The sequence below is a fragment of the Ambystoma mexicanum genome, chromosome 8 (genome assembly GCF_040938575.1).
Source record: "Ambystoma mexicanum isolate Mex_15411 chromosome 8, UKY_AmexF1_1, whole genome shotgun sequence".
NCBI classification, from domain to species: Eukaryota; Metazoa; Chordata; class Amphibia; order Caudata; family Ambystomatidae; genus Ambystoma; species Ambystoma mexicanum.
Genome location: NC_090929.1, coordinates 1,029,015,758 through 1,029,030,830, shown reverse-complemented (window position 1 = coordinate 1,029,030,830; position 15,073 = coordinate 1,029,015,758). Strand labels below are relative to the sequence as shown.

Sequence of the window (15,073 nt, the reverse complement as noted above, 5' to 3'; positions counted from 1 at the left end):
GCGCCGCGTCCATTTGAGCACATAGCACGATGGCCCCCAAACCTTCCATCCGAGGGCCTCAGATGGGTGGGTTGCTTGTGGAGCTGCTGCCCCGCGTCCATCCTAGCGTTGGCACGACGGCTAGTTCCGGCGGCGGTTCAAAGGCCAGTTTTGCATGGGCTCCCAGAGGGCCCAGTCCCAGCGGCAGCGTGCGCATGGAGGGCGGCGGGGGAAGGGGGGGGGGTTTGCGGGGAGGAGGGGGGCAGCCTCGTGGATAATGGCGGCGAGGCTAAGGGAAAGGCACACTGAGAGGGAGTGTGTTATGCATTGGAAGAGGGAGGGGGCACTTGCGGGGGCAGTGCAAGGGGACCTTACTCACCGGATCGTGTTCACTGCAGCTGGACGCCCGCCGACGCTAAGAAGGAGTTTTGCTGTGTTTTCCTACGCATGCATGTGATGGAAGAGTTCGAGGATGCACCCGATAAGGTTCCTGTTGTAAAGGAACAGGACAGTTTCAATGAAGAAGTGTTACGCAGAGGCGATGATCTAGTGCATGCGGTGCTCTTTAGAAAGGGCAGAATGCGACCAGAGTTCGGATCTTTGCGGTGCTGTGTGTAAGCATGGGAAAGTTCGACTGCTGTTCATTCGCGTGGTTGTTGCAGTACTGATCCGGGGGCAGAACCCGGAGCAGGTTTAGAGCGCGGGGCGGTTGCGGGTGTTGGAAAGGGCTTAATTCTTCTTAAAGGTTGCCGTGTGTGCTAGGGGAAGGTTAGTGAGGCCAGCACTGCTGGTTGGCTCTCGTGCCCGAGGTAATGTGCTGTGGTGGTTTTGTTTTCCCTGGTTTGCAGCGGAGCTGGTGGGCATGTTTTTCATACACAAATACAGGCTTTCAGGAAAACGCCCCCCGAGTTGTTGGTACAAGTCAACATGGTCAGCAGTGCTCACAGGGTATGGGGGCACGCAGCCGGAGTTTGGGTTGGTGCTCGGCTTGACGAGGTGCTTGGTGAAAACAGGGGAATGTACATTGTGGTTTGGGTGTCAAGGAAGTCTTTCGTGGCAGTTACGATGTTATTGAGCGCGGTTACAGATAATTTCAATTTAAGGAGCGCAGTTACATTAGTTCCAAGTTAAGGATGGCTTAATTTATCCTGAGCATTGGTTTTTAAATTCACTGCACCGTCTTTTCTGGTTGCCATTTAAGGTTACGCATGGGTTAAGGTTGTACTTTGCATGCCGTGCATTGCAACGGTAATGGTTTGCACCCCGGGGCATTCGCGCTTCGAGTTTTGCTGGTTTGAGGCAACTAATGGTATGGGGGCATGCATTGGAGATGGCAAAGAAATGGGCGGAGGCTGCTATCGGGATGTTAGGAGCTATGTTGCGAAGTCAGCGTTTGGCTTTCACTGCAATTTCATTGACGGGGCAGCAAATCCTAGGTAGGATGCCATTGGGGGATGCCAATAGCTCAAAGGGTAGAGCATGGGTGTTTATGTGAGCTAATTGTGTATAAGCACTTAGTGGGATGCAGAGGGGTGTTGTACCGCATCAAAGGTTGCAGACAATCAAGGGCAGTATGCGGACAACTCTCGTTCACCAATGTTGCAAGGATGGTTTGCATAGGTAGCCAAGGGGAAGGAGAGAAGAATGCATTTTTGCATTTCAGGAATTCTACAAATGGTTAAGGTTCCGATCAGCATGGACAGTTTGGGGTGTATGTTCGTAATTTTGGCATGTGAAGACATTGATAGGACTGCTGGTAGGGAAGTGGTTTCAACTAACCTTTCAGGAATTCTACAAATGGTTAAGGTTCCGATCAGTATGGACAGTTTGGGGTGTATGTTCGTAATTTTGGCATGTGAAGACATGGAGGACTGCTGGTAAGGAAGTGGTTTCAACTAAACTTTCAGGAATTCTACAAATGGTTAAGGTTCCGATCAGTATGGACAGTTTGGGGTGTATGTTCTTAATTTTGGCATGTGAAGACATTGATAGGACTGCTGGTAGGGAAGTGGTTTCAACTAAACTTTCAGGAATTATACAAATGGTTAAGGTTCCGGTCAGGTTGCTGAGCACTAGATATTCTCAACAGAGGCTCTTAAGCCTGCCCCCTTTTACGAAGGAGAAATGGCTTCCTTCCTTTTCGGTTGTTGATGCAGCTCCGTGGGTCTGGTCTGCGAGCCAGAATTACAGGAGCTGGTTGAGTGGCACATGGGGCAGAGCGCTCACTTTGACATCAGTGTGGAGCCCGCTAATCCAGGTCCGAATACCGGCGGCGAGGGGGCCACGAGGAGCTGGGGTAGGGCGGGAGGAAGCGGCGGGGAGGGGTTTTGCAAGGAGGAAGGCTTACAGGTGGGGAAGGGGGCACACCGCGGCGAGGGGAAGGCATGACCCAGCTGCAGTAGGCTAGAACATTCATAACCCTAATTTAAGCACCAGATCAGGGCGGGCGGCAAAGTCACGGATGAGGGGGAGGTGCGGTAAGGAAGGTGCATGCTAGGATAGGGACTCATAAGCAGGAATATGGAGTTTCGAGGGTGCCTAGCGGTTGTGCGCCGGGCCACGTGTAAGGAAATGGGGGTTATGGTTTATCTCATATTTTCTTTTCTTGGCTGCCGCGCCGCCTGCTCTAACTGCCATTAACGTAGGGTGGACACTGGAAAGGTTTGCCGCTGGGCATGGGTGGGGCAAGTTAGCTTATATTCCTGAGGTCCACAACCTTGTACGGCAGTCACTGTTGATTTGTTTTATGTATGTCCATGAAGCGATTGTTTTGTTAGGAGAAAAGTGACCAGGCAGCAGCCTGTCGCCTCAGACCTCTTGGTCTTTGCAATTCAATGGGTACGATTTCACCTTTGCGGGCTTGCTGCCAAGCTGCCAGGTATTATGGCTGAACAATACAGTTCAGGCAGGCGGGTCTCCTTACTGGTCGGCTGGTGGGATGAAACAAGGAAGGTGTTAGGGGCTCATAAAGGGAGTTGCATACTGTATTTGACACTACTTTGCCAGACAAAATTGGGAGCGGAATGGTTTTGGTCACTGCAAAGCAGTGGCAATCCATACACGGTCGGGTGACCTGGCCTCTGGGGAGGCCCCTGCGCCCCGGGTTTTGTGAGGTCACTAATCTTAATTTCACATATTCTCATTGGATAAGGTTGTGGCTTGCTGTAAATGTGTAATATGGGCCACTTTGAACATTAGTTCCAGGGCCTCTTTTGGTTCCAAGTCCACCAGTGTTCACAGTATATAGTCAATGTGTGTTGTGCATTAAGATATAATACTACTCTTTAGAGCGGAAAGTGGTTGAACAGCATTATGGGAGCAGTAGTTTCCTGGTGGCTACTTCCTATTGCTGGAATAAAGGGCGGCAGAGAAGGACAGGTCACGGGAACAGTGAGAAAACATGCCTTCAATTCATGCAGAAATGCGGCAGATCGGGCCCATGGTAAAGGAGTACTGGGGGAGGGGTGTCTGCATGTAGCACGATCACAAATTGATCAGGCCTTCATGCATCAATGGCATAATTGATTGAGCCTGCAGACAGAAGTACGTTCGTCTAGGCATATGTTCAGTAGAGTGTGCCTGAGTGGCCGGTGGCGAACTACAATACTATAGGTTGAATGTATTACACGCTTTAAACAGTGGACGACACTACACTAGATTGCGCCTGCGTGGCAGGAAGAGAGAGGTATGACATTAGGCAGAGTTTTGGTGAGTTTCTAACCATGTGAGGTCAATGAAGGGAGTGGTAATTCGGGTAACGGTCAACTAAGGGAGGGGTAATTCGGGGTATGGTTACAAGTGGTACGCTGGGCAAGGTAAGAACGCGCGGCGTGCTGTGGTCGGGCATCGATCAGGCATTCATTTTGTGAGGCAAGGTTTGCTAGTAAACGCCACATGAGTCTATGCAATAGGAAATTTATACACGCGTATACACAAGTGGCAGTATGTTTAGTGTGGAAGCCGATGACACTACGAGCCCCCTCACCCTGAGCAGAGAGTCGCTGGGGAGTGGGGTGCTCGGGGGGGGGAGCAAGCCGGGGGCACATAATAGTGTGCACGCGCCGGGGGGCTACAGGCCATCGTGGTCGGGGGGCAAGACCACACGGAGCACCACACATTCGCTTCCAGCCCACTCACCCCGAGCAGAAAGCGGCTGGGGAATGGGGGTGCTCGGTCTGGGGAAACGGGGAGTAAGGGAGCCATAATATTAAGGGGTACAGATCCTGACACAGCGAAGTGGGGGGGCAAAGGTTAGGGCACAAATAACACTACCGAGCATGATCTGTTGTTGCCCCCCTCCCACCTCTCATTCCTCGCTAAACAAATAATCGCATGGGCGGTTCTCTGAAAGGCAGGGGGATGATTCTGGATTCGCCATCCCCTCATCACTTTAAAAGTACCAGGGTATTTTGAAGGGAACGGACCCACCTGTCCGAGGTGGGCACTGCTTTGACGTCATTAGAATGGATGACGGCACTTCAAAAATGCGGGATGTGTATGAGAGGCCCGAGTGGGGGGTGGGGCACCTCCCAGGATGCCAGCCATTAAAATACAGGGAGTGCCCTGTGGAAGCAAGCTGGGGTGGGGGGAACTCTCTGCCGCCGGCAGCCAGCAGAGAGTCTTGGAGGAATCACAGGCCAATCCCTGAAACAAAGCACTGCTAGCAGACCCACAGGGGTACGAGCAGCCAAGAGTTTAGATGCACGGCGCCCCAAGAGCAATAGGCTTGGGGGAGGCCCTGGGGAAAAAGGGGAGGGATGTAGGGGACTTGGGAGGCAATTCCAAGACCCAAATTGCGGGGGGGGGGGAATGAACCACAAACTAAAAAGAGGGCAGCAAGTGAAGCTGGTTGGAGGGGAACAAGAGGAGAATACGGGGGGGCATGCTACCGGGACCAAAAATTACAGCAGGGGTAAGTCGTCACGAAGGGGGAGGGGCAAGAGGGGGGAGCTGGAGGAAGAAAGGTAGGAGCATCGGGGGCGGGGGGAGCTCGGACAAGGAGGGCCAGCAAGGACAGGAAAGAGGGGGCCTGGCGGGGCGCAGCATAGGGGACCGGGGGAATGGGGGAGACAGTTGGGAAAGGAAGACAGTACGAGGGACAGGGAATCAGGAAGAGATATGACACCAGCCAAGGGGGTGGAGGACACCTGCTAAGGCTGCAGTTGGAGGGGGGGGGGCGCCTTGAGTGAGAGGGAATGGCGATGTTTCTGGGGGGCTCGGGGACACAGCAGGGAGACCTGGGGGGGGGTTTGGCATAGCGGGGGTAGGACTAGGATGCCAATAACCGGAACTACGCGAAGGCGTAGGGGGGGCTGAGCAGAGTTTGGCAAGAAAAGGTTAGATGGACGTCGCAAGCGACGGCCAACTAGGCAGGCAGAAAGTGGGGGCCGGCATCGGAGGGCGGTGCCGGCCCAAATACGGATACGTAAATAAATTGTAAGGGCACTTGTGGTGGTGCCGGTATAGGAAAATGTAAGGGCACTTGTGGTGGTGCCGGTATAGGAAATTGTAAGGGCACTAGTATGGTGCCGGTATAGGAAATTGTAAGGGCACTAGTATGGTGCCGGTATAGGAACCTGAACATTAGCGAGGCACCGCGTGGCTGCCGGTGTTAGCTAGAGCCCGTAGGACACGGGGCAAGTGTGCGGGGGGTCGGGCACCCGCTACAAGACCTAGCAAGGGGCAGGGTGAAATGGGGGGCACAAATAATTGACTGCAACTACGGCCGGGGTAGAGAGAGGGGGATAGCCAGGGCCGGGCTCAATCCGAGGCGTCCACCGGACGAGTACGATTGGGGGGGAGGGGGGGGAGCCCTAGGTAACCGCACTCGGAATAGTGTATCGGTGACGGTGAATTACGGATCGCCTGTAAGATAACTCCAAGACTTTATGCAAATAAAGCTGCTGAGGCATGTTAACCTTCCAACCCAAACTGGTGTCGTGTCAATTTTCTACTGCTTGCATGGTATGACTGATTAGGAGTAGAGGGGGGGGGTAAGAAAGGGACGGATAAAGGGGGGGGGAAGGCAAGGCGCTGAGTGCCCACGCTACGCCCTACGCGCAACTTATGTGAAACGCGACAGGACCCAGTTCCGCTATTCTGGCAACTCCCTTGGACGAGGGGGCTGCTTGGCTATGGTCACAGTAAACCATGGAGCAATGCCCAAAAAAGGGGGGTGGGGGCGAACCAGCCACTGATGAAGTTGTATATTAAATTAATCCCTAGTGCGCTTCCCATCCTTGATCAGCGACTTTCCCCTCTTAAGGTGTTCGGTTCGCCCAGAGGATGGAGCTACGGCTGCCAACATTGTGACGCATGCCCTAATTACAACATACCAGACAGGGGCCCCGTTCCCACCCTTGCTCAACAAGCCTCATAGGTGCAATCACCAAATACCCGTTTAACCGCCTCCCCGAGCCGGCAGCCCTTTCACCTTTAAAATACCCAACTCACTCCCAATTCCATCCGTAAACTGTGTGAGAGTATCCTTACCATCCCGGCCGCACCCTTGCTCGAGCCGTACCCTGCGTGCCTTCGCAGATCCAGCCCCGCAGCAACAGGGGCGCTATATGAGACGTACCTTCCAACAACCAGCATGCCCCGCGAGTTCTGCCGCAGATCTAATATTGTCTGACATCTGACCACATTTCTGGCATTTATTTCTTACTAAGCAAGTTCCTCAAACCGTCGCTAAATCTTACGGAAATGCACCGCAACAAAAAGTGCTATCTGCAAAGTAGCTTCCAAAACCCAGCATGCCCCATAAGTTCTGCCGCAGATCTTAACATTGTCTCACATCTGAGCCCATTTCTGCCCCTTATTCCTTAGTAAGCATGTTCCTTAAACAATCGCTAACTGTTAACGAACTGCTCTGCAACAAAAAGGCGCTATGGTGAAAAGAGTCTTCCCCAAACCCGCCTGCCCTCGTAAGTTCTGCCGCAGATTTTAATATTGTTCAACATCTGACCATGTTTCTGGCAGTTATTTCTTAATAAGCCTGTTCCCCAGACAATCGCTAAAAGTTACCGAAATGCACCGCGACACACAGGCGTTATATTAAAAGTACCTTCCAAAAACCAGCATGCCCCGCAAGTTCTGCCGCAGCTCTTACTATTGTCTAACATCCGCCCACACTCCGGCAATTCTTTCTTACTAAGCATGCACCTCGGCAATCGCTAAATGTTACCGGAATGCAGCCCGAGCCGGACACCCCTGCGCCTTCGCAGACCCAACCCCGTAAACCTGGCGCCCTGTGAATTTTGTACTTCAAAACCCAGCGTGCCCTGCATGCTCTGCTGGCACATACTATTATCTGCCATCATACCCCTTTTCTGGCAAGTGTATCTTAATAGCATGCTCCCCAACGAATTGTCACATGTTACCGCAATGCAGCTTGCGCTGGGCACCTGACCACCCTCTGGAACGACAACCAAAGACGATATTTGATAATTCAATCCTACCACCAGCATGCCAGACGTAACCCGACACCAAAGGCATACTTTGCGCCCTACACTTCAACAACCAGAATGCAAAGCAAGCTCTGCTGTAGTTCATACTCTTGAACAACATCCACCCACCTTCTGGCAATTATCTTAGTCCATTAAAGGTACCCGCTACAACTAAACGTCCTTCCCCGCCGTCACCTTAATGTGCCAAGCAAATGCCTTATTTGAGCCTGCATCGTGCCATGATGTATAAACGCCTGCTAGCTAGCAACTGTCTTTGGCCGACTATCTTCCTTTTGCTCCTTTATCTCGCTTGTGACCGACATCACCCTCGTGCATAGAAAACACCCCCAAGCAAATGCAGACTATCTTCCTCTCGCCCCTTTTTTCTTCCTTGTGACCCCACATCAACCTTTGTGACGCGCCGCTCCAATGCACAAAAGTAGATTATCTAACTATTCCATTTATGTGCTGCATGCAGGGCTCAAACCCAGGTCCCCGGCGCTGTAATGCAAGCACGTAACCTCTAGGCCACTGCCGTTCACTACCACAAAGCCTGCTATGGTCTCCACTCTGCCTAAATACAATACCAAGGTGACACTTGTAACGCATAAATACCATTTCACCCCGCCTGATGACTGCTCCGTTCTAATGTAGTAGTTTCCTTGAACTTACTTAAACATTTTTAATGCATTCCATTCGAAAATAACAAACCCACGACGGCGTACACCCACATGTGCGTACGCCTCCCATGCTTAGCAGCCAACATTTTCCCCTTAAATCAACTTTGCACAACGGATCGCATGGAAACGCGTTTCCGTGACCGTTTCCTAGCTCTCGATGGGACCACATATGATGAAAGCAAGCCACGCATTCAGGCATCCTTTTACCGGCCTTTATAAAAAATGTCTCACAAAGTGCACCTCGACATATGCCGGATGTACCTCCCAACTCGATGTTGGTGCATTCCAAAGAACGCCATTCATAGCTTCCGACCTCACCCCCACCCCAGTTCCCTGGAGTGCATAGCAGTAGGTGACTGCAGAAGCGGCCCTCTCTGCCCGCCTCCTTAATTTCCTACGGCCGCCCCCGTGTAATTAATCTGCACGAAACGCAACCCCTACATGCCCGGCTATTTACCTCTTTCAATGTTAACACTGCGTAATCTACGATCTCCTCTCTCCTGAACTGGCCAACACCTTCTCTGGAACTTCTGGAACTTCCAGTACCGGACCCCTTCCTTCACTGCAACAACACGAACCTCCTCACATGGGCACCGCAGCACGAACAGGAAAGGCAAAACGAAAGTCCTTCTTGAAAAACGAATTCCTCGGTGGCAGGCGGGTGTCCCACTGCCCGGGGTGAATGATTTCTGCAGCGCTTGTTCTTCTTCTTGCTGATAGATTTTTATCCATCAGCGGTGATTTTTTGGATACCGAGGCTTGAGCCTCATTACTCCATCTTCTCGGGTTGAGTGTGTAGTCGTGGGTTTGCATTCTTCTTGGTCTGTGTGGTCTTGTCACAGTAGGGCTGGTTTCACTGGGTCTTCGCAGTGGTGACCCGCCTGCTTTAAAGGGGGTAACTCCTCCCCTTTCCATTGTCCCACTTTCGCAGGCTTTCTCCCCCTTTTGCCGCGCTCTTCTCATCGCGGGCTTTTCCCTTCGCGGGTTTCTCCCGACTTTGCCGCGCTCTGCCTCCCCTCCTCTGAGGAGGGGGGGAGGGCGCTTTCGGAGGAGGACACCGCCCGGGTTATCGGGGTGCCTCCTCCATTTTGGGTTTCTTCGTCGACACCTGGCATTTCCTGAGCAACATCTTTCTAGTGCAGAAGAAGGGTCAGTCTTTCCGGCCCGTTTTCAACCTGCGAGCTCTCAGTGCATATGCGATACATCAACATTTCAAGGTGGAGACGATTGCATTGCCGCGTAACCTATTGAGCTAGGAGATCGCATTCTTTCTTTTTCAGAATATGGTGCTTTTAAGAAATGTGTTGTTCCTGCTTGAAACAACACATTTGTATTTGTACACTGACTTCTGAATCGGGTCCTTTAAGTGCTCTCTGTTGATCTGACATCCGAGCTGTAAAAACATTCCTTTGTTCAACAGCTACTACACTTCTATTTCGAGTTTCCTGCTTGACAAGACTTCTTTTGTCCAATTCTGAAAACAAAGGACATTTTGCCGACACTGCCCCCTTGCGTACTCCTCCAAATAGTATTGATTTAACCACCTTGTTATGAACTGATGAAAACCGCTGCTCCTCCTCAGAATTCCTATTTTTAGCTTTGGGACCCACCTCCTCACGTCATCTTGTTCTTGTACCAGTGCGCTCTCTGGCACTACACCTTTCCCAATGCCCTACCAGGGCCCTTTGCCTTTTTGTGTATGTCCTTCGGATACCCTCTGACCAGCTTCCTGTCCCTCTCCTTGGTATTCATGCCATCCCACAAATGCACTTGGTGCCATGATGCTGAAAGTCTCTGTTTCCAGAATATAGACTAATCACTGCATTCCTACCACATCCGCCGAAATTCTTGCTAAGCTCGACAGCAAAGGAATTATGTGTGTGACTGGACACCCAAGGGATTCATATGTTAAAGGCCCCTCTGACCGTGTCAAATGTTCTGTTCTGCTTACTCACCCGTACTCATTCACCCGCTAGCCCCCCATCAACCTTACAATGCTCGTCTTCCCCATCTGATGTATCAGTACCACTACCTCTTCTTCGGTGATAGAAGTGTACCAATGAAGTAGTGGAAGTATGACTCCAGCGGGGGACAGAGTAGGAAGGGCAGGAGACCCTTGCAACACGTTTTTCCTGGATAGCACTCATTCTGGTTGACAGCCAATTGAGTTGAAATAGATTTCAGTTTAGCCGCAAACGATATCAGGTGCTAAAGTGGAGAAGTGTGCTTTAGCTTCATAAAGAACAGTTCCGGAATGGTGAAAATGGTTGCAAAAAGTAGTGGAAATGTTAACAGTAAAAGATAAAAGTAGTGGAACACCACTCCCGACCGTTCCCACTTACTTCGACCACTGCTCTTCTTGCTCCTCATTCTACCACCCTTCTCAAACTTCTCTATACTCTCGAGACTCTATACTCTGTAACAGTTCTGTCCTGCTCAATTGCTCTTCTCTCGCTACACTATCCCCTTTTCACCTCCTTTTCTTTGCCTTTTTCTCCTCTCCCTTTTTCATGGTCAGCCATCCTAAGTTTCTTTCAACTTCCTCTGAGTAAATCTTTTTCACTCTCTCCCTTCAATTACATGGGTGTTTTTAGTTCCTGGAAATGCTCAAAATGGCGCCAAAGAACATGTAAAGCATGTCCCTATGGGATGCAGGCCGAGTTTTGCTTACACTCTGTTAGTGCTCCCTATATTCAGTTAAGTGTGTGTTCCATTTGGCATGTGCCTCCTCTTTCCCGAACCTCGCCCACCGCTGAGCTCGCAATCAGGAAACGAGAGAAGTGGAACAGAGAAAGCTGGAAAATAGCTAGGGTGAGGAGGTGGAATGGGAAACCAATGGTTAGCGAGAGATTTTGTGACTTATGAGAACATATTCATAAAAGCCTTTCTGAGTTGCACAGCCTTAGGCTTGCAGTTCAGCTGTAGTAGCCTCACTATAGAGGCTTGAAATTCAGCTGTAGAAGCCTCACTATAGAGGCTTGAAATTCAGCTGTGGTAGCCTCACTATAGAGGCTTGAAATTCAGCTGTAGAAGCCTCACTATAGAGACTTGCAATTCAGCTTCAGTAGCCTCACCATAGAGACTTGCAATTCAACTGTGGTAGCCTCACTATAGCGATTTGCAATTCAGCGGTAGTAGCCTCACTGTAGAGACTTGCAATTCAGCTGCAGTAGCCTCACTATAGCGATTTGCAATTCAGCTGCAGTAGCCTCACCGTAGAGACTTGCAATTCAGCTGTAGAGGCCTCACTGTAGAGACTTGTAATTCAGCTGCAGTAGCCTCACTATAGCGATTTGCAATTCAGCTGCAGTAGCCTCACCGTAGAGACTTGCAATTCAGCTGTAGAGGCCTCACTGCAGAGACTTGTAATTCAGCTGTAGTAGCCTCACTTTAGAAACTTGCAATTCAGCTGTGGTAGCCTCACTATAAAGACTTGCAATTCAGCTGTGGTAGCCTCACTATAAAGACTTGTAATTCAGCTGCAGTAGCCTCACCATAGAGACTTGCAATTCAACTGTGGTAGCCTCACTATAGCGATTTGCAATTCAGCGGTAGTAGCCTCACTGTAGAGACTTGCAATTCAGCTGCAGTAGCCTCACTATAGCGATTTGCAATTCAGCTGCAGTAGCCTCACCGTAGAGACTTGTAATTCAGCTGCAGTAGCCTCACTTTAGAGACTTGCAATTCAGCTGTAGAAGCCTCACTATAGGGACTTGCAATTCAGCTGTAGAGGCCTCACCGTAGAGACTTGCAATTCAGCTGCAGTAGCCTCACTATAGAGACTTGCAATTCAGCTGCAGTAGCCTCACCGTAGAGACTTGCAATTCAGCTGTAGAGGCCTCACTGTAGAGACTTGTAATTCAGCTGTAGTAACCTCACCGTAGAGGTTTGCAATTCAGTTGTAGAGGCCTCACTGCAGAGACTTGTAATTCAGCTGTAGTAGCCTCACTTTAGAAACTTGCAATTCAGCTGTGGTAGCCTCACTATAAAGACTTGCAATTCAGCTGTGGTAGCCTCACTATAAAGACTTGTAATTCAGCTGCAGTAGCCTCACCACAGAGACTTGCAATTCAACTGTGGTAGCCTCACTATAGCGATTTGCAATTCAGCGGTAGTAGCCTCACTGTAGAGACTTGCAATTCAGCTGCAGTAGCCTCACTATAGCGATTTGCAATTCAGCTGTAGTAGCCTCACTGTAGAGACTTGTAATTCAGCTTTAGTAGCCTCACCGTAGAGACTTGCAATTCAGCTGTAGAGGCCTCACTGTAGAGACTTGTAATTCAGCTGTAGTAACCTCACCGTAGAGGTTTGCAATTCAGCTGTAGAGGCCTCACTGCAGAGACTTGTAATTCAGCTGTAGTAGGCTCACTTTAGAAACTTGCAATTCAGCTGTGGTAGCCTCACTATAAAGACTTGCAATTCAGCTGTGGTAGCCTCACTATAAAGACTTGTAATTCAGCTGCAGTAGCCTCACCATAGAGACTTGCAATTCAACTGTGGTAGCCTCACTATAGCGATTTGCAATTCAGCGGTAGTAGCCTCACTGTAGAGACTTGCAATTCAGCTGCAGTAGCCTCACTATAGCGATTTGCAATTCAGCTGCAGTAGCCTCACCGTAGAGACTTGTAATTCAGCTTTAGTAGCCTCACTTTAGAGACTTGCAATTCAGCTGTAGAAGCCTCACTATAGGGACTTGTAATTCAGCTGCAGTAGCCTCACTATAGCGATTTGCAATTCAGCTGCAGTAGCCTCACCGTAGAGACTTGTAATTCAGCTTTAGTAGCCTCACTTTAGAGACTTGCAATTCAGCTGTAGAAGCCTCACTATAGGGACTTGCAATTCAGCTGTAGAGGCCTCACCGTAGAGACTTGCAATTCAGCTGCAGTAGCCTCACTATAGAGACTTGCAATTCAGCTGCAGTAGCCTCACCGTAGAGACTTGCAATTCAGCTGTAGAGGCCTCACTGTAGAGACTTGTAATTCAGCTGTAGTAACCTCACCGTAGAGGTTTGCAATTCAGCTGTAGAGGCCTCACTGCAGAGACTTGTAATTCAGCTGTAGTAGCCTCACTTTAGAAACTTGCAATTCAGCTGTGGTAGCCTCACTATAAAGACTTGCAATTCAGCTGTGGTAGCCTCACTATAAAGACTTGTAATTCAGCTGCAGTAGCCTCACCATAGAGACTTGCAATTCAACTGTGGTAGCCTCACTGTAGAGACTTGCAATTCAGCTGCAGTAGCCTCACTATAGCGATTTGCAATTCAGCTGTAGTAGCCTCACTGTAGAGACTTGTAATTCAGCTTTAGTAGCCTCACTTTAGAGACTTGCAATTCAGCTGTAGAAGCCTCACTATAGAGACTTGCAATTCAGCTGCAGTAGTCTCACCGTAGAGACTTGCAATTCAGCTGTGGAGGCCTCACTGTAGGGACTTGTAATTCAGCTGTAGTAACCTCACCGTAGAGGTTTGCAATTCAGCTGTAGAGGCCTCACTGTAGAGACTTGTAATTCAGCTGTAGTAGCCTCACTTTAGAAACTTGTAATTCAACTGTGGTAGCCTCACTATAAAGACTTGCAATTCAGCTGTTGTAGCCTCACTATAGAGACTGTCAGTTGTTTCATGATGCAAGAACCACGCTTACACTTTGGCTAAGTGCCTTAAGTCCCTAGGCATGACACGTTCCTCCTCTTAGACTCTGGATGTTGGTCGATTGCCTCCTCTAGTGTTGCTAACCCTTTCTCTCTTTTTCACAGGTAAGGTCTTGGTGCACTGTGTCCTGGGCAGGAGCCGCTCGGCCACCCTCGTGCTGGCCTATCTGATGATATATCATCGCTTCTCATTGATAGATGCCCTCCACAAGGTGTCCGCATGCAGGCCCATCTGTCCAAACCGTGGCTTCCTGAAGCAACTCCAGGACCTGGACCTAGACCTGCGATGTCGATGGAAATTTTGCATACTCTTTTAACGTAGCCATTTGCATGGCGGCAGAACCTACGACAATTGCACCTTCTCATGGCAGCTGCAGAAGCGTTGCCAACTGACTTGACTCGGCTTCTTTTTGTAGCGTTGTCTGGGATTGTTTATGGAAACTCACCATCCTGAAGATGAGGAGCCAGGTTAACATGGAGAGAATCTTCTGAGCTGTTGTTACAGGATGTGACAGCAGTCATTGAAGAACAGAGACACAGGTTTCAGTGGGCCTTCATGATTCATTATTTATTTTCCCTCGCAAATGCTACAGCTGCCCATTTGTGCATAGGTTGTGGATAAATGCATCAAAATCATGTAAAATCCAGATGATGTCTTTGGGCAGGTAGAGTTACTTTAGTATGTATTATGTGCCAAGAGGTTAATCTTTCAATTGAATTTAGAGTAACAATTCCACAGAGCTGCATGACATGAAGTGCTGCATATTACGGTATCAATGTAAACCTTTGTAAAGAACTGTTCCCAAACGCTCTGCAAATGACAAACGTTGTCACCATTTAGTGTCTGCCACAGAACAGCTGTTCCTTATCATGTCAGTTTCCTTCCATAAATCTCTATTGACATGATAAGGCTGCACCTTTCACATGGACCTGTCACCTAGATGCAGGCTATTGCTGTGAAACATATCTCAAGGAGAACGATGGACCGAGTCTCTGAATCCAAAGGGTAGTGTTTATCACAAGGGTTCAGCACATGACACTGCGCTTAGGCTTGGCCTCGCTTGAGCAAGTATGAGACAAGCACAAAAGTATAGACACAACCATGTGCCACCATGGCAAGGCATGGGCAGAAGACGCTCTCCCTAGGAATGCATATTGACGTTGCCTTTCACTGTTCATCTACCAAATCTTTTTTTTTTCTTCCGATAATATGATTTTTAAGATAAAGAAAGTTGTTGACACAGTAATTTAAGGATGTGTATCAACATATCATTGTAAAAGTACACCACTTTTAATTAAAAGTGTATCCGACAGTGATCAT

At 49.5% G+C, this 15,073-nt stretch overlaps 1 protein-coding gene across 1 annotated transcript in view; it reads left to right on the top strand.

The window, feature by feature from the left end:
- Positions 1 to 15,069, top strand: part of LOC138472685 (dual specificity protein phosphatase 26-like) — a 109,593-nt gene extending 94,524 nt beyond the window's left edge. The window contains exon 3 of the mRNA XM_069610973.1: positions 13,858 to 15,069. Coding sequence (XP_069467074.1) covers positions 13,858 to 14,069 — 212 coding nt within the window. The 3' untranslated portion in view covers positions 14,070 to 15,069. The remainder of the gene's footprint in view (positions 1 to 13,857) is intronic.
- Positions 15,070 to 15,073: the final 4 nt, after the last annotated feature.